Source organism: Oryctolagus cuniculus, chromosome 4 (genome assembly GCF_051225735.1).
Source record: "Oryctolagus cuniculus isolate XC-2025 breed Fujian yellow rabbit chromosome 4, ASM5122573v1, whole genome shotgun sequence".
NCBI lineage: Eukaryota > Metazoa > Chordata > Mammalia > Lagomorpha > Leporidae > Oryctolagus > Oryctolagus cuniculus.
In genome coordinates, this window is record NC_142870.1 from 124,179,306 (window position 1) to 124,203,572 (window position 24,267).

Here is a 24,267-nt window from a genome sequence, read left to right on the forward strand (position 1 = left end):
TATAAAAACAGGTTTACAATAAGACAATAAGAGTTGGGGATTTACATTAATCATTTTAAGGAATCCAGTATTTATAAACTTCACACACAAAAATCTCCATCTATATAGCATTATATGACACCGGAATATCTCAGGGAATCTCAACCATGTTAAATTCCAGCTTTCTGGCTATAAATTACAGTTGAGCTGCTGCGAAGAAAATCACCAAATGACATTTACTATGTTTTAAATTCACAGAACCATTACAAAAGATATACATATACCGTTAATAAGACTTTCATTTGGCTAAAATTTAAGGCTGTCACATGCTGAAGGTGACAACCCACTTAAGGTTTTCTCTATAGACGTTTGCTAACATAAAAGTAGTCAGTTTCCTCCAAATACTTATCTATAAAGTAGACTACTCATTCTTCCCTTGTGACTGACACTCAACTGCTAGCTGAAGAACTTTCTGTGCATTACCACTGAAGTTTAGACAACAAGCAACCAATCAGGCAGCCAGCCAGCATTTACACAGCACGTCTAATTCAAGTATCTTAAATGGAAACAAGACAACAACACAAGTTTTAAAGAATTACCATAACTTTTATTTTTGCTTAGTTTTATTAAAAAAATAAATATGTCATAAAGCTTTCATTTTCTTTAGGGAGAAAAAAGGAACAAGTTTCATAAAATCAAATAAGCAATGGGCAAGGTGTCTTAATTTGAAAAAGACTGGGAATCACTGGTTTACAAGTTATAACTGAATGAAAGAACAACTGTAACAGCCACAGTTGCCCGTTTCATGCCAATGGCAGCAAACAACAGGATCAACTACGGCAAAATAAATAACTGTGTGGAAGCCCTGACAAGTGCTTAAACAGACTGATTCACTGAGACATCAGTATAGATATATCTTGCTTTAAACAACACAGAAGTTCCTGAAGTTTTGGGTAAATGACATAACCACAATATACTAGGAGAGCTTAGTATATGAAATAATTCTGTTAATTATTTTGTGAACCACTTCCACTTTTGTAAATCCAGGTTATTTGCTTTGCCAAGGGTGAAGTACACCTACCTGCTCTCTCTCTAAACTGAGGCAACAGCATATTCACCTAACAGCGCTCTACCTGGGCCAGTGGCACAATTCCCAAGTCCGTGTTTCTGTTATGTAGTGTAAGATACAGAGTCAGCCAGGGAACCCAGCTGCACCTGACAAAGCAGGCATAGGGATGGGATTACCAACTTTAACAATAATTCCAACTCAAATACTTCTGAGAATCTAATTTGTGCTAGCACAGCAATAAACCGTATCAATTTAGTTGTAAGATGTTATTTCCTTTCTCTAAATCTTTCGGAACCCCAAAAGAGCATAATAGTTCTTTCTAATCCTCAAGACTGGCTTTAAAAAAATTAGCTGCCCAACTCCTTCAAGCTAAAGTGGATGATAATGGAAGAAACTGAGTTTTCCAAGGCTGAAGTTTAACAACACAATTCATGTAACTAGTTAGAGAAAAATTTTGCTGGTGACAAAAATTCTTCAAATGGTATTTTCTTTTTAAAATTGTTCTCTAAACAGAATTCTGAATACAAGCAAACCCAGCCAGAACAGTCAGTCATTGACACTCTCTGTGATCGGGTGATGTATATTAGTCCTGCTTATGGAAACAAAAAAATTTTTTTCCACCCATCAGAATTAACAACTTATACTACACCAAAGCGGTGATGCTTTGGAGGGGAAATAAGCCTGGTAGTATTATTTCCAGTCAGTTTTATCAATGTAAATAAATGGAATCCTCACTTTGTTCACAGCCTCCATCTCATTTGACCAAACTTCTACCCAACCCAAGCCACATTTAATTAGTTAGGCTGTTCAGTTTTTTTTTTTTTAATGCTTCTAATAATATTGCTGTCTCTATGTACAAGTGTGAATGAAAAGAGTATGTAATTTGTAGTCTTTTCCACACTGAGTACACTAACAATTAGTAAATAATTAAAGAATAAGTGATCACTTTAAAACTTGTTTTTCTTAAAAAAAAATTTACACTTTCTAGCACTTAAAAAACTGGGTCTGAAAAGTGCCCTATTAATGTCCAATGCTGTTCCCCACCCAGTCCCACCCACTCAAAACCTGCTACAAATGCTGGATTGAGTTCATATCAAATAATTTAGCAGTACCAAGATTTTTCAAATGGAAACAGTGTTACTGACTTCTTCATATTGGATAACAAAATAAGGATAACTCTGGTCATCATTAAAAATGACAAAAATTTGAGGCTCAAAGAAATTATCCACACAAGAGTCATATAGGTCACTGGTGACACTGCCAGGATTGACTGGAGGGGGCCTTCTCATACCATGACTGCCCATTGTATATCTGCCGGTCAGCACTTTGGCCAAAAACATGAAATGGATTCCCTTGGAGGACTTCTTAGAAAAGTTATGAGAGTAGCTTGCCTTCTTTGCAAAGTAACTGCCTTGTCCAAACATTGTAGCATGCTTTCCACAGACTCGGGGATCAAAGTTGTGCTTGCAGATTCCATCAACCACATCCTGAGATGTTCCATGAAACAAATGTCTTTCATTTATTATTCGGTCACGGCCAAACATTTTCCTGTTCATGTATTCCTTTTTCCTATTACAAAAAGTGGACAGGAAATACAGATCAATTTAATAGGCATGGCATAATCATAAATTTCTCCTTAGGGTATCATGGGGGAAGAAATATTAAAGTAGCTACCAAAGAGTCATCAAAGATGATATTGGAAGTTTTAACTTTTATCTTGCATCTCAGAAAAGTCCTTTTCCAATCATTGAATTGCTTTCTCTTCCATTCCAAATCTAGTTCTCGTATCTTACCTTGCTTGGGATGCTTTGTCTAATTCCTCCAATCTGAGCATCTGTTAATTCTTAGATTTCTCAAATCTGCACATAATACTTCTGTACTACATTAATCTGTTGACCTGAGAGGCAGCATAGTAAAGGGATTAAGAGCAAGGCCTCTTTGCTGGACTGCTAGGGTTAAAATTCCAGCATCGTATCTTATTAGCTGCACGATCTCTGGCAAATTACTGAATTTTTTTCTGTGACTCAGTTTCCTCTCTGTAAAATGTAAATTACAATAAGCCTATTTATAGGTCTACCATGAGGATTGTATGAGTAAATATATATGGAAAAAGATGAACATATTAAATCCTAGGCAAGTGTTTACTATGTTTGGTTTTGATGTTAGCTACATTACAAGTAAAGCTCTCTTGTACTTTTCTTCACTCTCACTCACCTTTTATATTTCTCCCAAAGAAACTGGTTTTGGACTCTCAATATTTGCAAAATTCTATACTTAAACTCAGGCACAGTCTTATGAAAAAGATTGTAAATGATTCGGTAACTCTTGTCCTCTGCAGAAACAGGCACTTGGATGAAGTCCTGAGATGGATGCATATAAACCCAAGTTTCTGGGTAAAAGTTTGCTGAGGTGACTCCATCAGGACAGATGATTTGTGAAGATGAGGTTGATTCTAGAGGCGGAGGAGCCTGTGTGGGAACCCCACCAAGTGTCCTAAAACAAACAGGAAGGAATATCAACATAAAACACTCAGAAATAAGTATATCCTCCACTACAGTGGTTTTTTTTTTGTTTGTTTGTTTGTTTTTTGACAGGCAGAGTGGACAGTGAGAGAGAGAGACAGAGAGAAAGGTCTTCCTTTTGCCGTTGGTTCACCCTCCAATGGCCGCCACGGCCGGCACGCTGTGGCGGGCGCACCACGCTGATCCGAAGGCAGGAGCCAGGTGCTTCTCCTGGTCTCCCATGGGGTACAGGGCCCAAGCACTTGGGCCATCCTCCACTGCACTCCTGGGCCATAGCAGAGAGCTGGCCTGGAAGGGGGGCAACGGGACAGAATCCGGCCCCCCAACTGGGACTAGAACCCAGTGTGCCAGTGCTGCTAGGTGGAGGATTAGCCTAGTGAGCCACGGTGCCGGCCCACTACAGTGTTCTATAGCAGTACCTAAAATAACAATTTGAATAGATTAAATGCTTGTTTAAAAAAATGGGGGCCAGTGCTATCGCATAGTTGGTTAATTAAGCATCCGCCTGTGGAGTCGGCATCCCATGATCCCATGAGTCGGTTCGAGTCCTAGCCGCTCCATTTCCGATCCAGCTCCCTGCTGATGGTCTGGGAAAACAGTGGAAGACGGCTGGGTCCTTGGGCCCCTCCACTCATGTGGGGACCCAGAGGAAGTTCTTGGCTCCTGGCTTTAGATTGGTTCAGCTCCAGCTGTTGTGGCCATCTGGGGAGTGAACTAGTGGATAGAGACCTCTCTCTCTGTCTCTCTTTCTCTCTGTAAATGTCTCTCAAGTAAATAAATAAATATTTTAAAAAATTAAAAATAAAAATGTATATTTACAAAACAGAAAATTCTAGAGAAGCACCGCCTGCACATAGATAACCTGTTAGCTTCTTCCTGGTCTCCCCGCTGTGAAAGAAATTCTGGAATGTATTGATACAAGGCAAACAATTAACAGCCAATTTATAAATATTTACTTTTAAATCTTCCTAGATTACTCTTTTGCCTATAAAGAAACACTGTTTCAAGGCAACAACAATAATTTTATGCTTTTCTATAAACTTTGCTGATACTAAGCAGAAAAGACATTATCACTAAAGGTTGTATAGGATGGGAGAAAAATAAGTGTAGGTGGCAAGAAGGAAGCATATAAGGACATAAAGCTTACTTTAATTTCTGTATAAAAATAAAAATCATGGGCCAGGCATTGAAAGCTGATAAATATCTGACATTTCCTTAATTTTCAAAGACTACCAGTACTATTCAAATTTTATAGCTTTGGTGTGCTTAAGATGGAGCTAATCACTATAAACCAGACACTGGAATCTATCTGTGAACCTTTAAATTCAGGTCTCTTAATGTGAAAAATGAATTCAGAGACAAATAGTAACTTTGGTAAATTATTTATTCCTGCTTGTATAAATGCATAAATTTAAATTATATTTTTTAGGCGTTTTCAAAACAGGAAAAAAATTTTAAAAAAAGGAAGCAAAGTTAAGGAAATCCTGACCTTGAGACCCAGTTTCAGGGCCAGGGAACTGTAACAGTCATTGGTAAACAGTGGAAGCAATCATGTCTGTCAAAGTGGATTAGGAAACTGAAATCTTCAAGAGCTCTGTGACACAAAGGTTGTAACTGTATGTGAACATGCATCTAATCTCCAAAGAGCAGATCTTACTGTAACCCACATCATTATCATAGCCACCTAGGACAAACAAATAGTATGGCTCAGGCATTTTACGCAGAGTAGTATTAACTATCTCAATAGCCCTGCAATACAGGCTGCTTATCCCTACTTTTCAAATAAACTGATGTTCAGAAAGATTAAACAGGGACTGGCACTGTAGTACAGTGGGTTAAGATGCTGCTTGCAACACTGGCATCCCATTAGAGTGCCAGTTCCAGTCCCAGCAGCTCCACTCACATCTCCCTGCTAATGCGCGTGGGAAAGCAGAGGATGAAGGCCCAAATATTTGGGCCCCTGCCACACTGTTGGAGACCCACATGGTGTGTCTGGCTCCAGACTTGGGGCTGGCCCAGCCCTAGCTATTACAGTCATCTGAGGGCTGAAACCAACGAACAGAAAATTTTCTGTCTCTCCCGTATCTATGTCACTCTGCCTTTTAAATAAATAAATATTTTTTTATTAAAAAATTAATTTGGCCTAGCATATTAGCAAAGAGCAGAGACAGGATCTGAATTCAAGCCCATCTAGGAAGTTTCTGAATTCATATTCTTTACATTTCCACATAATTCACAATTTAATACAATTTTTTTTAAAAAGGCTAGAAAGTGATAGATGGGCTACCAAGATTCCAATCTATATTTGCCTGACTTTGATTACTTCTACTATATTACAGTCTTTTTATTGTTAAGAGATGGCTGGATCAGTTGAAAGTTATGGAGGCACAACTGCCTTAACACACACCACTTTCAAGTGGCTGTGCCTTCAATTCAACGTGTCTCAAAGTCCCTTTGAGGGACAAGAACAAAGTCCTGGGTGTACAGTGTAAGGTTTACTTAATCCCCTTGGGGCTTTTTAAATTCAGGGGCAGATTTAAAGTGTCACTGGTTCCTTCAACCCTCATGATAATGCAGCATTTTCTTAGGGCCCTGAGAGATTTCTTTGGAGCCTTGGAACTGGTACATTTTCCTGGGACAACAGTATGTTTTTCTGAAGAGAGGCCCCATAGCTTTAATCAGACTCCCAAAGTTCTACAACTCCTTAAAAAATCACCATTATTCTGAAGAAATGTCAGGAAATCAGATAATACAAATCCTTTATTTTTAGCCCCTCTCCATATCCCTTGGATATCTGATTTCCTGACAACTGTAGTTTTTTTTAAAACCTGCTTTTCTTTGACACTTTGCATTTAGTAACACTTAAACACAAAATAAAACTTTCTCCTTAGCTAACATCATAGTCTCTGGAGTCTACTTCTGAAATTCACTTTTTGGAACCAATTTCCCATTTTTTTCTTCTTAGCAAGCCAGTTCAAGTGTCCCTCAGCCCCAACTAGGGCCGAGAGGATGGCTACATTTATCCACACCGCCTGGTAAACTTAATGTTTCTCTGATCCTAAGTTCCTACATCCAATGTTTTTGATTTGCTGACTTCTTACTTTATTATCACTGTTTCAGAGAGGAAGAATAAAATGGAAACTTTAAAGAGAAAAAGGAAAGAGTAACCATTTACCTTCTTTTGTAAGCCTATACTATAAATGTAGTAATGCTACAGAGTGGCATTAATTCTACTACTGCTTATTTTATTTTTATAATTCATACTTCTATAAAACAAGCCTAAGTTTAAAAAAGAGATATTTCATAATTACTTGCTTTAAGACTGAAATATATTTTCATCATTTATTAAAACTTCCCCAACAGTGCAGCACTAGAATGAGCACACTTACCATCACACAGAAGCAACATCTTGCTTGATTGGCTCAGCATGCCAAACTGCTGGTCTCAACTAATGAGTTCTACTGTCTCACCAGGAGAACAATATGTTCCTAACTACTGGACACTGACACTATCTCCAGCTGTGCTAGCCAATCACAAAAATGGCATTTTTATTAGTTCTAATTAAAAAACCCTACAAGGTAAGATTATTCACATTTGGACTTGAAAGAAAGCACACACTTAACCCAAGCCAATATATACTTTTAAAACTGGTCTTATTGCACATTTCTTTTAGATATTGATCATTTCAGGGATTTTCATTTGCATTTTGTCTTTAATGTTCCCACTGCAATACTAGAATTAGAATCATTAAGATTTTGTCATAACAACTTGGGGAAAACAGTTTGGAATTGAAATTTTAAAAAGTAGGAATATAAAAACAGCAACTTCACTTCACAGCTAAGACACCAACCAATACTATTTTAGATTTCCTAAGTTCACAACATCATGTAAACCTAGTATCATTTTCAAAATCAGGCCGTAAAGATGATTTATCTGACTGACTGAAGTATTTAATGATTTCTCTGAAGACACTGCCTTTCAAAAATGGCCATGCTAATGGTAATGAGCCCTACCTTTTAGTACCTATGGAGATATGTTAGTAGGCCATCTGGAGAAGAAAGCAAGAAAAGGCATTTGGGAAAATGGAAGAAGAGATCACTTACAGTTCAGAAAGGTGAATTCAATTTAACCTTTTTATTAAGAAATTATATTTAGTATAACAGTTTTACTGTGTACCATAGGACAATATGCCTTTCTTAGCAAATGAGAATGTAAATAACATGAAAAGCACAGTCTAGGAACACAGAATGTCTCATCGTGGAAGTAGTCCTTCATGAAAGGGAAACTCAATCTTCCATGAAAGGCAAATGCAAGCTCTGTGCCTCATTCAAACATAATTACTTTTAGTTATAAAAAAATGTTTACTCTCCTTTTCAGTTCAAAAACTACAACAGGATATTCATTCTTTCAGTGTCAGGTTCATTGTAGCTTATCTAAACGCTATTTATCAAAGGATTAAATCCAAAAAATTCAGATTTTCTCATTCTTTAAGTACTAACTAAGAAATTCTCTTAATGTAAAATCTTCTCTCTGGCAGTAAGTGGTGCATCTACATAAAATAAGTCTAAATATGATAATTTTCAATAGATACTTACTGTAAATATGGAAGCAGTATAAAACAGGAGCGGAAGAGGGGTCTCCTTTTTATTTCTCTTCTAAAGAATGAGTTGTGGAGGATGTAATGGTTATTCCACATCATAAACCGGACCTCTTTCAGACCCCGAGAGTTGGCTTCTTCAATCAATCGAATAACAGACTATGGAGTAGAAAACAAGGTAAAGAAATAAACCAAGTCAATTAATAATCACTATAAAATATGAAAACATAACTAGAGGCAAAAAGAGTTAACCTCACTGTTAACATCACAGAAATTCAATAAAGAACAGTGAGTCAAATTAATTCTCTTTATAAGTAGGGCCTCAGAAATGCACAGCAGAAAGTTGTTCCCTGTCCAGAAGAGCACGGATAACCTTAAAAAAAAAAAAAACTTATTTATTTATTTGAAAGGCAGAGGCAGAGAGAGCAAGTAAGCTTCCATCCAATGGTTCCAGAATCTTCTTCCGGGTCTCCCATGTGGTGAAGGGGCTCATGCACTTGCGCCATGTTCTATTGCTTTCCCAGGCCACAGCAGAGAGCTGGATCAGAAATGCAGAATCTAGGTCTCAAACCGGTGCCCATATGGGATGCTGGCATTGCAGGCTGCGACTTTACTCACTATGCCACAGCTCCAGCCATACATGGATAACCATCTTTTGAAACGTGAAACCCAAGAAACTATTCTATTTTGAACCTTGACAATGTCCTAGAGATTTCTGTTTTAAAGATTTTATTTATTTTTAAAGTCAGAGTTACAGAAAGAGAAAGAACTTCTACCTGCTGGTTCACTGCCCAGATGGTCCTAATAGCCACCAGCGAGCCAGGAGCTTCATCCAGGTCTCCTACATAGGTGGCAGGGCCCTAAACAGTTGGGCCATCTTCCGCTGCTTTTCCTAGGCCATTAGCAAGGAACGGGAGCAGCTGGGGCATGAATTGGCTCCATTGAGATGCTGGCATCCCAGCTATGGCACAATGCTGGCCCCAATATTTTATTTTTATTTTTAAAGATAATTTTCAAAAAAGGAATTAAAGATGGTAATGTTTAAAGAAAGAAAAAAACAAAACACCTCTATGGAAAAATATAGGGACAGTACACATATTCTAGAAAACATTTTACTTTTAAAGATTTATTTGTTTGAAAGGTAGACAGAAAGACATGGAGAGTTGGAAGGGAGAGACAGATAGAAATCTTCCATTCACTGGCTTTTGTGTGTGAGAGAGAGGGAGGGAGAGAGAATTTTCCACCTGCTGATTCACTCTCCCAAATGGTCATAACAGCAGTCTGGGCCAGGCTGAAGTCAAGAGCCAGGAACTCCATCCAGATCTCCCACGTGGGTGGCAGGGTCCCAAATACTTGGTCATCTTCAACTGCCTTATCAGGCGCATTAACAGGGAACTGGATCAAAGCAGAGCAGCTGGGACTTGAATGAGGACTCTGTGATGCCAGCCTCCCAAGTGGCAGCTTAACCTGCTACTCTAAAATGCTGGTCCTATAATACATTTTAGATAGCTTCTTACTAGCGATTGCCTAAAAGGGAGTCAGAAATTTAGTCAATATTGTGTTTTACAGTAATTAACATAATAACTAGGTCATTTTTTCTTTTACTAATGCCTTAAAAAAATCTAGGGAGGGTCAATTCTTCCTTATTGTAAGGCCAGAAATTAATTTAGCCAAATTAACAAGATCAGATCTGTAGAAGGTAAACTAATCTTTAAAGGCTATTACAGGGCATTTAAATTTAAAACTGACTCAGGATTATCATTCAGAGGTAAAATAAATCATAATCATCTTGAAATCTTATTTTGTGAATGATGAACTATTCTCACAATCTCTGGATATAGATGGCATGTGTACATATAACAAAATTCATTTGCTTGACCACAGCTCAACTATTTTCCACTACTTTTTCCAGTGACCTGAGAGTGACTGACTGCTTCCATTAGGCTTCTGATCCCATAGGAGTCAGATATAGCCAAAATCTATACCAGTTTTCATCTCATTAAAATTATTTCAAAAGTCGCACCAGGTTTAGGTACTTCACTGATAACATGGGTATCCTATAGGATGGATTTCTGATTAATGGAAAGAAACACATTTTCAGAAAAATGAAGAGAAATATTTTTATTTTTATCAGTAAGACTCCATTTCATATCCATAAACTCTCTGATTACAATTTATATTTCTGCCTAGTCACAGTTAGGCAGGCAGGCAGGAAGGACAGACAGAAAAAAAAAAATTGCCTTTTAAAAAAGAACTTGTAAGTACCTCAGGATATTCTCTCCAACCAAAGTGGTCCCTACAGAAGAATTTCCAGACTGTATGGTAAATAGAGTTGACATTGCTAGAGGATGGTGTAGACAGCCTTCGTAGTTGGTCAAATTCAGTTGTTTCATGCACATTCATGGCATTCAAATCTGCCCAAAATTCTTGTCCTCTAAAAAGATCCAAGAAAAGAAACTGTTAATGTATTTGCAAAATTAAAATATCTAAACTTTTCATTGGAGATTAAAAATATCTAGTTATCTAGTAGTCTGCTGTTGAATTTCAAATTTTTGCTTTACTCGGAATAAAAAGAAATTTCTGGTTGCTTTTCTAGCACCCATTCCCTAAGTGCCCTTTTGTAAGACTAAAATTTCCAGGCCATGGAGACTGCAGGATTTGTGAAAGCCACAGTACCATTGCCCTACCACAAATCAAAATCCCACCCTTCCCTCCAAAATGCAATGAGCCCAACCCTGGTCTTAGAATATCAGGGATTCGATTTTAGGATGTTTTAGAGAATAACAAACGAAATTTCTCTAGAAACTTGCCCTCTTTTCAGAGGCATCAGTTTACCTAAGCACAGGAACATATACAGGTACACTTTATAAAGTTTATTGGATGGATCGGAAATGGAGCACCCGAGACTTGAACCGGCGCCCATATGGGATGCCGGCACTGCAGGCAGCAGCTTAACCTGCTACGCCACAGTAGCGGCCCCAATAAAACCTTTTTAAAAAATAGTTTGTGGTGGGGTAGGCATTTAGCCTAATATTTAAGATGTCTTGGTCCCTTATGGATATGTGTGTCCCATACTGGAATACCTCTGTTCAATACTTGGCTTTGGTACTGAACTCCAGATTTCTGCTAATGCAGACTGTGGGAGGTAGTAATGATAGTGCAAGTAACTGTGTTCCTGCCACCCACATAGGATACCTAGGTTGAGTTGTTGGCTTCCAGCTTTGACCCTGGGCCAGCCACAGCCATGGCAGACATCTGGGGGAGTGAACCATTTGCAGAAAATGAAATCAAAGTTTATTTTGGTGGGAAAATTTGAAATTCATGCATACAAGGAGTCTTCAAAAAGTTCATAAAATGTGTATTATCAAAAAACTACTGCATGAAATTCAAAAAATTTTTGTGCTAAAATGAATTTACCTTTTCATTCTATTTTACATGAGCTTTTTGAGTACCATTATACAATACTGCCTGATGAAAGACAAAAAGAAAAGGGAAAATAAAATGAGCCCAGATGAAGCCAATACTGCTCATTTACCCAACATCAATATTATCTTTTATCCTGTGAGGAGAAAAATGTTGGCAAAACATGAAGAGAAAAATAGCTTAGATTATTAAAGATTTAGATAGGAAAATATTTTTGTCATTTTATCTGGTACACTGCTACTGTACCAGCACTCTACAAACATCACCATTTTGTTTGTGGGAAAAGTCCTACCATATGAATCAAACATTAATTTATCAGAATCAGAAATTAATTTATAAAGAGTAGTGCAGTCAAATTAAAATATTTGTCCCTGCTTTTCAATGGAACTTCACCTAGCTTCTGAAACATTTCATCCCTTAACCAACTGGTGTGTGTGCAAAGTTCCCCAAGAAAATACACAAAATTAGATATAAAATAGCAACATAAATATTAGCAGATTAACTAAATCCCTGAATATATTCCTCCATACTTTCCACTCTTCCATACCAGATTTCTAAATGGATGTCTAAAAACATGGGATATTTCAGATCCAGTGGCATTCAGAATGACTGGTACATGTGAAATCCATGTTAGGACAGACTTTGCCAAAATTAAATTATTTCCCTGCTGTAAATTAGAATTTTGAAAAAGGCATTAATTTTGACCTATAGGTTTTGTTGGTTAGTGAAACACTTTCCAAATTCTACTCTTAGAAAATTTGTTTCAAAAACAGCTAATAGGTATTCCTTCTGTGCAAAAAGAACTTTGGAGTTAAATGCTTGAAAAACATTTGGTTACAGATAAACAATTTACTTACTGCAGAGTTCTTAGTCCTTTTAATATGCTCAGGTAGATATTGAAGCAGTTCAATGAGGACTATAAAATTACCTTCCAAACCTGAGACATTTCTCTCCCTTTCCCCCCATGAATACCAATTATTGCGTCTCAAAACACCTCTGACAAGGGTCTGTGTTATGGCAGAGCAGGTAAAGCTGCCACCTGCTGTGCCAGCATCACATATGGATGCTGGTTTGAGACCCAGCTGCTCTACTTCCTATCCAGCTCCCTGCTAACATGCCTGGGAAAGCAGCAGAAGATGGCCCAAGTGCTTGGGTCCCTGTACCAACAGGCGGAACCCAGAAGAAACTCCTGGCTTCTGGCTTCAGCCTGGCTCAGCTCTGGCTGTTGTGGCCTTGTGGTAAATAGGAATATTTAAACCAAAAGTAAAATTCTTCTGATAAATCCTGAAAGAAGAAAAAAGCCTAAAAACTGCAACTCTCATGGCTAAATTAAACTTCATATCAAGTTGCCTTAAACCATTTTCATTTAACTTGAAGATGTTATGATTGGGAAGAAGGATACAAACCTTAAGACCATTTCAAGTTTCTAAACATATTTTCCTCTTGTAAACTTATCTCCCAGCAACTGTTCCCAATTATGAGTTAACAAATCCTTAGCATTTCCTTCAAGGAGTTCTTACAGTCATTATGTTAACTGTATACAACAGCCAGTGCTTCTTTCTGTTTATATATCAGATTTTATTCTGGACATCACTCTAGCAATTACTCTGTAAGCCTGTGTTATTGAGACCTCATAGATAATGATTTGCATGAGAAAGGCATCTACAACTGCAGCTTTTGCTACATTCTCTCTGCATTTCAGTCCTTGGGGCATTATGAAATTTCTATGACAAATCCTAATTTACCATAATCAACTATTCTTTGGATTGATATATCAAAGTAATGTTTTAGCTTTATTTGATTTCCATATGCTTTTCTAAACTTGACAGAAGCAAAATAACAAATTTGAAAAACATTAAATTATCTTTTTATAAGATTAATTTTACCACCTGCTGTCTCTTAAATAGGGAATGCTTTAAACATCCAAAGCCAAGAGTTTTTCCCTTCATGCTCTGCACACAAATGTGTGCAATACATATGCCAAATGCTCAACATTCACCACTCTATCAAACCAAGGTTTCCTATTATCAGAGAGCAGTTATGAGCCATCTATGTGCAGTAATGGTAATAGTGGACCTGTATTAGGTAACACACAAAGAATTAAACAGATGTGATTCCCTGTCTTCTAGGAGCTTAGGAGAACAACAACAAAACATATAATCAAGCAAGCAGTAAATGTCTATCAATGGAAAGTACATTCAGATAATGAAAAGACAAAGAACAGACAGGTGGCATTACTGGAGTGATAGTGCTTATTGGTGTCCAGGAATGGATAAAGTTCAGGAAAATAAGAGGCTTTATCAATCCAAGGTAGCTTTCTGTAAGAGAAAGAAGTTTAAGACTGTTTAAATATTAGGAAATATCAATGGTGAATAGAGAGTTGTGTAAGAGAACAAGAGCACTTCAAGCATTTTGCTTTTTGGGAGAAGGGTAAGTACAAGAGCAGGACATGAAGTTAGAAAAGGGAACCTTGGCCGGTGCCGTGGCTCAATAGGCTAATCCTCCGCCTTGTGGCGCCAGCACACGGGGTTCTAGTCCCGGTCGGGGCACCGGATTCTGTCCCGGTTGCTCCTCTTCCAGGCCAGCTCTCTGCTATGGCCCGGGAGTGCAGTGGAGGATGGCCCCTTGGGCCCTGCACCCGCATGGGAGACCAGGATAAGTACCTGGCTCCTGCCATCGGATCAGTGCAGTGCGCCGGCCACGGCGGCCATTGGAGGGTGAACCAATGGCAAAAGGAAGACCTTTCTCTCTGTCTCTCTCTCTCACTGTCCACTCTGCCTGTCAAACAAACAAACAAACAAACAAAAAAGGGAACCTTTTAAAAAAGGGTACAATGGTACTTCAAATGGCTTGTGGAAAAATAAAAGTATAAGTTTATTTTGGTGCAAAGAATTTTGAAATCCATGGATAAAGTTTTCTTAATACACATTTTCTTCATATTAAAAAGTTTTTTGCATCCAAATAAATTGACACTTTTAATTTCATGTTTTCATTAACTCTTTGAAGTACCCTCAGACATAAGAGACAAAGAAATATGAACTAGGGTATACAAGGTAATGTAAAACACATCAGGCCATGAGGTGAGGGAGTCAGTACAGTCTCAGAGCCTGAAGGTATAAGGGTGGGAATTTAGAGTATTGAGCAAATGGGGACAAAGGGTCAAAGTAGTAAATACACGACATGTGAAAACTGAACAGAAGGGATGGTCATTTGGCCTAGCAGATAAGATACCCATGTTCCATTCAAAATACCTAGGTTCAAGTCCTGTCTTTACTTCTGATTCCAGCTTCCTGCTAATGCAGACCCTGGGAGACAGCAGATGATGGCTCAAGTAATTGGGTTCTTTAATGGGAGACCCAGACTGAGTTCCCAGCCTGGCCTACTCCAATTACTGTAGGCACTGGGGAATCAAACAGTGGCAGGGAACTCTCCTCTCTAATAGAAAATAAAATTTTTGAACAAGAGAGACAATGTTAGAGACTGGGGAGGAAGGGAGTCTTTGTAAAAGCAGAGTGCAATAATCCTGGTAGATGAAAACAGTATCTGGCTTAAGGGCATCCATAAAGGGGTATGAGAGAGCACCACTGTGTAGCATGATTTACATTTTGCTAAATATATCATGTGATTAGGGATAGGCATTTGGCCTAATGGTTAAGATGTCCACATCCCATATCAAAGTGCCTGGGTTCGAGTCCTGGTTCTGCCACTGATTCCAACTTCCAACTAATGCACACCCTGAGAAGCAGCAAGTGATGGCTCAAGTGGATGGGTGGGGCAGATACTGTGGCATAGTGGGTAAAGCCACTACCTGCAGTGCTGGCATCCCATATAGGTGCCAGTTCAAGACCCAGTTGCTCCACTTCTGATCCAACTCTCTGCTATAGCCTGGGAAAGCAGTGGAAAATGGCCCAAGTGCTTGGGCCCCTGCACCCATGTGGGAGACCTGGAAGAAACTCTTGGCTACGGGATTTGGATGGGTGCAGCTCCGGCCATTGAGGCCATTTAGGGAGTGAACCAGCAGATGGAAGATCTCTTTTTTTTGCTCTCTCTCGCTGACTCTCTATAACTCTGTCTTTCAAATAAATAAATAAAATATTAAAAAAGGGGGGGATTGGGTGCCTGGGACCCAAAGTGGGAGGCCTGCATGGAGTTTCTGCCTCCATGATTAGGTCTGGCTCAACCCTGGCCATTGCAAGCATTTTAGGAGTAAACCAGCAGAAGGGAGCTCTCTTTCTTGGTCTCTCAAATAACGAGAACTGCCAGTATACTTTAAAAAATTCACATAGCTAAACCAATTAGTATTGTTTTAATGAAGATATAACCTTAAGTCAGGAAAAAAATATTCTTATGAAGAGGTTGCTGATTTTTGCTATAAAGGGAAAAATGAATTTGAACAACTGAAATACTAACAACAGTTTTTTGCATGTTTTGCCAACAAACATACCACTACACATACCAGAATAAAATCCAGATAAAACATTCATTTAAAATTCTGAAAAGGACACCCAGCTCATAATTTAGATGCTTTATAACAATGGTTCTCCTCTTAACAAGTAACTTCACATACCACTTAAGCCAACATTTCCCAACATACATTACCAATGCAAGGAACACCCACACTAAGTCATAAAATATGCCCCACATTTCTTCTTTGTAATATTAAAAATAAGTAAAAAGGTCCCACGATATGAATGATAAACAGCTGGAATGAGAACCAAAACTAATTTAGAAACACAGGGTGAACAAAGTAGAAATTAGTAAAAATATAATTTCTTGCTTATACAATCCCTTGAGTTTATGCATACGGAAGCCTAACCACAGGCTGGTGCTGTGGCACAGTGTGTAAAGCCACTGCCTGCAGTGCTGGCATACCATATGGGTGGTTCGAGTCCTGGCTGCTCCACTTCCGATCCAGCAGAAGATGGCCCAAGTGCTTGGGCCCCTGCACCCACGTGGGAGACTCAGAGGAAGCTCCAGGCTCCTGGCTTCTGATCAGCCCAGCTCTGGCTGCTGTGGCTATTTGGGGAGTGAACCAGCGGATGGAAGATACCGCTCTCTCTCTCTCTCTCTGTGCCTCTGTAACTCCTCCTTTCAAATAAATAAATAAATAAATAAATAAATCTTTTTGTTTTGTAAAGAGCCTAACCATTTCTTTGTTTTTTAAAAAGCCTAACCAGTTCAGGAAATTTTCCTATTTACAAAGTTTTTGAAACCAAGAAGGAAACTCGACAATGAAAAAAAATTTATTTATTTTTTAGAGAGGTAGAGTTATAGACAGAAAGCGGGCGAGGGCCAGCGCTGCAGCTCACTTGGCTAATCCTCCGCCTGCGGTGCCAGTACCTCCTCTTCAAGTCCAGCTCTCTGCTGTGGCCCGGGAGCGCAGTGGAGGATGGCCCAAGTACTTGGGCCCTGCACCTGCATGGGAGACCAGGAGGAAGCACCTGGCTCCTGGCTTCGGATTGGCGCAGCGCGCCAGCCATAGCAGCCATTTGGGGGGTGAACCAACGGAAGGAAGACCTTATTCTCTGTCTCTCTCTAACTCTGCCTGTCCAAAAAGAAAAAATAAAGAAACAAAGAAAAAGAAAGAGGGTAAGACAAAGTGAAAATTCTTTCATCTGCTGGTTCACACCCTAGATGGCTGCAATGGCCGGAGCTGGGCCAGTCCAAACCCCGGAGCCAGGAGAAACCTCTGGGTCTCCCATGTGTCTGCAGGGCCCCAGCATTTGGGTCATCTTCCAGTGCTTTCCCAGGCACATTAGCAGAGAGCTGGATTGGAAGAGCAGCCAGAACAAGAACCAGCGCCCGTACTGGATGCTGGCACTACAGGAAGAGGCTTAGCCTACTACCCCACGATGCCCACCCCCAAAAAGAAATCTTAAATAGACACAGTGACTAGGTTCCAGGGCTGCAAGTTGGGGATAAGGACATGAAAAAGGCAAAATGCCACAGAACTGCAGTCTAATGGAGGAGAGCAAATCCTATGGCACTGTGTAAAAAGTAGCACAGAGGTGGTCTGGGAACACCTCAGGAGCAGATGGCCTGCCTCTGCAGGGAAAAATGTCAGGAAAGATAGTCAAGAGGTGTCCTAGTAAGGCTGAAATGTGAGCCAAGTTCACTTAGCCACCAGACAGACAAGAGGCAGAGGGACTGCCATGTAAATCCAATAAGCAAGGCATGAGGAGACCCTGCAAGAAGCACAAGCAGTTCATGTGGGAGGTCAGGGTGTATGTGTGTATTAGGGAGATGGTAAAAGATAAGACTGGACTGGAGAGGTTGACTGGGGCCAGATAATTAAGAGCTTTGTATGCTGGGTTAAGAGGTTAACATCTGATCCTGTGGGCAGGCAGAGGAATCACTAGTGGATTTCCAATAAGGTTCAGGTTTGCCTTTTATAAAGGTCACTTAACAGTAGTGGTGTAGAGGGTTGTTATTTAATTTTGGCCAGGGAGTATGGGGAAAGGTGAAGTGGTATACAGACAAGCAACATTTGCTAAACATTAACATATTTATTATTCTGTGTTTGGCTATATATAGACATTAGAACTGCATGTGAGGCAAATGATGACAGGATTAAGGAGGCAACACAACAGCAGGGATGATTTGAGAAGTATCTAGAAATGAGTCAGAATCTAACTGCAGGAAGAATGATTACATGTGGCAGGGTATCCCATCCTTCTGATCTGAGTGATTGGACAATGGTGATATTAAATAATACAGGAATTACAAGACACAGAACATGTTTATGTGGGGAGTTAATGTAAATAAAATGTAAAACTCAGAATTCAGCAAAAGTTCAGTATGTATAAACTTTTCTAAACCCATACTCTGTACAGTTTTAACCAGATCAGTTAGACTTTGGAATTTTGGCTTCCTGCCTCTAAGAGTTAACTGGTTTCTACAGGGAAAAACCTGTGACCTCCAACTATTAACACCCACCCTAATCACCTAGACTAACCAGTCATGATTCCTAGGTCCTTTTATTTTATTACTATGGTGTAAAATGAAAATGTCTCCCCAAACTGAAGGTCAAAATGATAGAAGATAAAGATTAAATGCAGTTTTCAGAGTATTTAAGGCTCTTCTACTATTGGCTTGAGACAGGCATGACAGATGGGGTATGTTTGCTGCTGCTAACAAAATTTCACAGGCACACAAAATATAGTTAGCTTTTGATACCTGGCTTTGATGTTTCCAGGAACTCATTTAGCAATGCTGGAATATCTGGCAGCTTATATATCCCTTCAAATATGTTACAAGGTGATGAGAATCAAAGCCATAGCATACACAATACCAACATGTTTTGTGAAAGCAGCGTAGTTACTGAATTTTGGAGAACACATCTTTATACTTCAGAAGCATAGTAACTGACAATTATTCTGTTACTAATTGAGATTTTTGCTAACACTGCCTCTGATAAATAGCACAGGGCTGTTGTGGGGAGGCAATAAAACTCATCTATAAATGCTTCCATTCAAAGCAGTATCTTCAAATATTCACCAGAGGTTAAAATTCTATATCTAATTTCCTCACTGTGACACTGTGTCTGGGTAGTAACGGAACTTTCCCCTCTCTATTTGGAAATAGCTGTAAACACAGAATTACAAGTAACTAGGAGTTTACACTGTTTTGTGTATGGACCTTACAGGGCAGACTAAGAATAAAATGTTGACTCTGAATTAAATGTACCCACCTCTAAGGAGACTCTGACCTAGCAAAGGCAGGATTACTGCTGGCTTTTAATCAATGAAACTCTTAACATAAATGTCAGATCATGGATTTATTTAATGGTTCGAAAGACCTCTAAACATTTTGGGGTAAGTGCCCCCACTTTAAAATATAATGCATTTTGGAAATGAACTTTTTAAAGGGTGATCATTCTGCAAAATTCAATGTATGCTGAACCTCTGGCCCCACTTGGGTCAACTTGGAAACAGGGAATGTGAGTGGGACAGTATCTTTAATCACACTTATCTGTGTGCCAAACACCATGTCTGTTTTGCAAAATGTAAAGACATCTGGTCTGTGGTCTTAAGAGTCATTCTAGAAGTGAACACAGTGAATAGAAAAGACAGAATAAGAGATAAGAGCAAAAAGGGAGTAAGTTTCCTAAATGAAATGACATTCTGATTTTAAGCTTTTGTAATTGTATATTCTTGAACTAAACATATCATATAACAAAGCTTAATCTCAAAAAGCTTTATACTAAGACATGGCCATTTGAATACATTTAAAAGTTTGCTAAATCACTAACAAATAAGATCATACATTGGAGTCTCTCCTCTCCAAGGCAACCTCTAAAAGCAAATGACAATATCCACTTCAAGAAAAGAACCTAATGAAATACTGTTATCTGCCTTTTTTTTTGTTTTTTGTTTCTATTACAAAACTACAGATCGAGTAAAGAATACCAAAAAATTTTCTATTAAGATGTGGATAAGCCTAAAATCTTGCATAAATAAAAATTATACTTGAGAGCAAAAGATCTCACTGCTATCTATTTACGGAGGCATGGGATTAAATTTTGCACCCTGAAGATACCAGAAATGTCATACAGCCTTAACTTTGATCCAAGTTCAGTCACATGTCCTGAGACTAGTAACTATAAGTGAGACATAGTTTTCAACCACAACCTGATGAGGAAGTGAAACATTAATTTCTACGGGAACTGCTGACAGAAAGCATAGATTAGTTTTTAAAAATGATATATCTTGACTTATACTACTTTAAATTATTGCAGTTACTGATTTTGATGAAGATGAGTAAATATCCCATTAGTGAAATACTTTTAAAAACTAAAGTTTCTATATTCTTTCAAAGTAGACAACAAAAAATATCTACCATGTATTAAAGACAAATATTGATTAATTCAATGTTTGGATATAGAATTTGATAGCACTGCTGAATAAATGTTTACAAAAATTTTCTGCATAAATATAAAATACTATATATTTTAAAATGCTTTATATTTAAAATGCTTTAAAAGTTTTCAAATAGCTTCAAACAATTCAGAACTCGAATACATAAATGAAATACTAGTAAATTATATAAAATATATCCTATAATAATCTCTAGTAAGGTATGAAACTAGATATTTGAATCACAAATGACTCTTTAAAAACATTTTCATTCACAATTCTTTTTTTTAATATTTTATTTATTTATTTGACAGGTAGAGCCACAGTGAGAGACAGAGAGAAAGGTCCTCCCTCTGCTGGTTCACTCCCCAAAATGGCCGCAACGGCTGGTGCTGCGCTGATCCGAAGCCAGGAGCCAGGTGCCTCTTCCTGGTCTCCCATGAGGGTGCAGGAGCCCAAGCACCTGGGCCACAGCAGAGAGCCGGACTGGAAGAGGAGCAAGCAGGACCGGAACCGGCGCCCACATGGGATGCCAGCGCCGCAGGTGGAGGATTAACCTAGTGCGCCATGGCGCCAGCCCCCACAATTCTCTCTTATTTATTAGCCTTGGAGTTTTCTCCAATTAGTACGGATAAATTAACTGATGAATGAAAGAGAAATACAGTTACTGATGGCTTCTTATGTATTTGGTGCTGAGAACCTACAGTATGCAGCTTTAGCAGATTAGATCAGTTGATAATTCTTTAAGCAAATTTCTGGGCAAAAATCTACAGTTATTGAGAAATGATTGTTCTGCTGGCTAGGTTTTGCAAATTATGATCACAAAAGCTTTCAACACAGCGTTAACTAGGTTACTTTTTCTCAAAGAGAGGAAGTGTACAAAGCCAAGTTTCTCTGACAAATTCAATTTTATCAATTAGTTAAGATAGTCTAAATTATTTTTTAGTAACAAATTAATTGCAGAACACTTTGCACAATGTTTCTGACATCAGGCACCATTTAAATAACCCAAACCTCAGAGAGCAAGCAAGCAAATTTCTTTCTGTTTCTTATGTACTACCTAGATTCAAGGATGTCTTTTTTTTATTAGGATGAGTGACTAAACCCTGGAAGGAAAACCCAGTATTTCTCTTGTGCTTATTTTTATTCTCTCAATGCCTGGAAATGAAAGAGCTGAGCCAGGTGACAGACAGAAACCAAAGAACAACCGCAGCAGGAAATTATTTAGAGTATTTTGTGCTGTTTGCCCTTTCTTTACCCTGATCAGCTGTGAGAGCTGTGAAGATCACAGGGTTCAGGTTCGATTCTGAAAGCACACACACTACTGCAAACCAAGTTCACCGGTAAGGCCCCATCCCTGCCATTCTTCACTGACTATTCAATGCTGGTAAAAATCTGGAGCAAAGAACTGTATGGGTATGTGACAACTGAGAAGGGAGTTTAAGAATCCTTTAATTCAAAGGGGAGGGGGAGCTAATGTAATAAAGAGAAATTTCTTTAACTGTAACCCAAACATTGTTCCAATCAGTAATAAGTGCTGTTTAATATAAGACTATTCACAAATCTTTCCTTAATCTATTTGCATAAAGAATACAAATTAACTCTTCTCAGACAACTTAGTCATGGGAGATTCTAATATACACCCTACACAACTTTTTGTGGTACACGTATTTCCTTATCCTTTCATTGTGATGACCATGCAAAGGTTGTTTATTGGTCAAGTGGGTGTTACAAGTAAGTAAACAGCACAGAACAGAGAAATATTGAAAAGACAGACACGTTTTGTGGAAATGGCAAACAGGAATGCTTGTTAACTCTCTTCTATGGTTGTCTTAGCAAAAATAAATGGCAAGGGCAGCAAGGAAAACTGGAAGATTTACCTTCAAAAAAATTAGAAGTTTAATCATATAATCAAATTCTAAAATTTCAAATGTATTTCAGAACCTAACACTTGTAATTTCAAATTCCTCCATTAACAAGAAATTATCTATATTAAAAACTATAGGCTTTCAGTTAATGTGTCTGGGATCAAGATGGATTAGGCTTAACATTTACAAGAAGAAATTTTAAATAGTGGTGTATCTATCTGCAGTATAATTCCTGATCCCTACAAAGCAATGCTATAAACCTAAATAAAAAAGTACACCTCTAACAATAATATAAAAATAAGTATTTAGCTTTGTTCAAGACATTTCTTCATGTCTAAATGTGCCTTGTTTGCACCTAGAAATTCTGAACTTTAGATTTTATTTTATTCCTTTGTGCACTCTGTGTTTATGGTGTTGCAAAGAACAGATCAACCCAAGATCTTAGGCTATTACCTAACAATTTCAAACCTAGAATGAAACAGAAAATGGCTCAATCTTCAGAATTCTGATGCCTTTCAAAGACATGAAATCACTCATACTCACTGTACCTTAAGACTCCCAAGGCTTAATAAAAAAGAGAAACTCTACTAGCTTTACAAAGTGGGTTTCTTTCAAAACCTACCAGTGTCCAATGTGAACCAGATTTACAGAAAGTTCTGCCAGAATAATAATTTTTAAGTCAAAATACATTTTTTCCAATGCAGAAGTGATGTACACATGTACTTAGTTTTCCTTCCACAAAAAGGCAACTGTAACTCACAAATAGGAGACTGGTAATTATTATAGGTTGTTGACTTAGGTTAAGAAGACCTGCAGTTCTAATTTAAACCCAATCCAGAACCATTACCACCACAAAGGATGAAGAATCTGTAAGTCTCAAATCAGGGAATAAAAGAGGCCATGGCAAAATGGTCACAATCTCGAATGACTGGATTTTAGCAGCAATCCTTGAGTAGTCAAGGTTTACATAGGCTACATACTGCTTCATCTTTTAAAAATAGGCCCTAAACCCAGAATAAAAGTGAGGATCAACAGCCATCTTCAGAAACACACTGAAGAATTTATCAATTTACCTATACTTTATGGTAGAATATAAATCTACAATCTGGAAACTAGTGTAACAAGAAATGTTTATTAACAAGGACATAGCAAAAGTAATCAGCCAAAAAGCAGCATTTTTGGCATGTCCACTATATGCAGATGAAGTATTGAATATTGAATGGACTTACTACTCTTCCTTTGCTTATTTATAATAAAGGGTTTGGATTCAACTCAATAAATCAGATATGTATCATGAAACTGCTTTTAGGGATTGTCAGATAAGTTATTTCTTCCAAATATCTGACTTGAAAGTTATAAATCTTCGCTTTTTGCAAGGTTCATTTTCATTACCATAAATACATCAAGAAAAAATTGACCCTAACCTAATGCCAGGTGACAGCTGCCTCAAAAAATCTAATCTGCTTATTGAAGAAAAACCAAAATGGAAAGAATGAATGACTGCTATTGATTCCCACGACAGCTCTACACATACCCAGTAACTTCTCTGGATTAGTATAGATAGAAGCCAATTAGTTTTATTTCATATGTAAATAGCAGCATAAAGAGGTACAAAAAAATTCACTGGATTGCTTTATCAAAAAGTACAGGCACACATTTTCAAAGTCACTTTAAACAGTACTTGCTTATGGAGCTCTCTCTTTGCAGGAATTTTTTAAATAAATTCATACACATACAGCTGTGTATATTCAAGAAATACCAAAAAGTCACAAGGCTTAGTAAGTTTCAGCTGTTCTCCTCTCTCCCATGTTATCAATAACACATAATGAATTAGTTCATGCATCATCACAGCTGTGCAGGCCAGAGCTAACTTGGCTAATTTTATTCTAGTTGAGTTATTAGTAACTTACTCTAGTTTAAATAATTCACTCTGCAACTCATACAGGCTACAAGA

At 38.1% G+C, this 24,267-nt stretch overlaps 1 protein-coding gene across 4 annotated transcripts in view; it reads right to left on the minus strand.

Annotated features, from left to right (window-relative positions):
* Positions 1-564: 564 nt before the first annotated feature.
* TIPARP (TCDD inducible poly(ADP-ribose) polymerase) overlaps positions 565-24,267 on the minus strand; it is a 32,557-nt gene continuing 8,854 nt past the window's right edge. For 2 of the 4 annotated variants that reach the window (XM_002716323.6, XM_089331031.1), the window contains exons 3-6: positions 10,433-10,601; positions 8,166-8,326; positions 3,263-3,541; positions 565-2,617 (exon numbers count right to left, since the gene is read on the minus strand). In XM_002716323.6, the coding sequence (XP_002716369.1) occupies positions 2,170-2,617; positions 3,263-3,541; positions 8,166-8,326; positions 10,433-10,601 (1,057 nt within the window). In that variant the 3' untranslated portion in view covers positions 565-2,169. Of the gene's footprint in view, positions 2,618-3,262; positions 3,542-8,165; positions 8,327-10,432; positions 10,602-16,467; positions 16,679-24,267 lie in introns of those variants that run through there. The other 2 variants (XM_089331033.1, XM_089331032.1) reach the window with 2 other exon arrangements.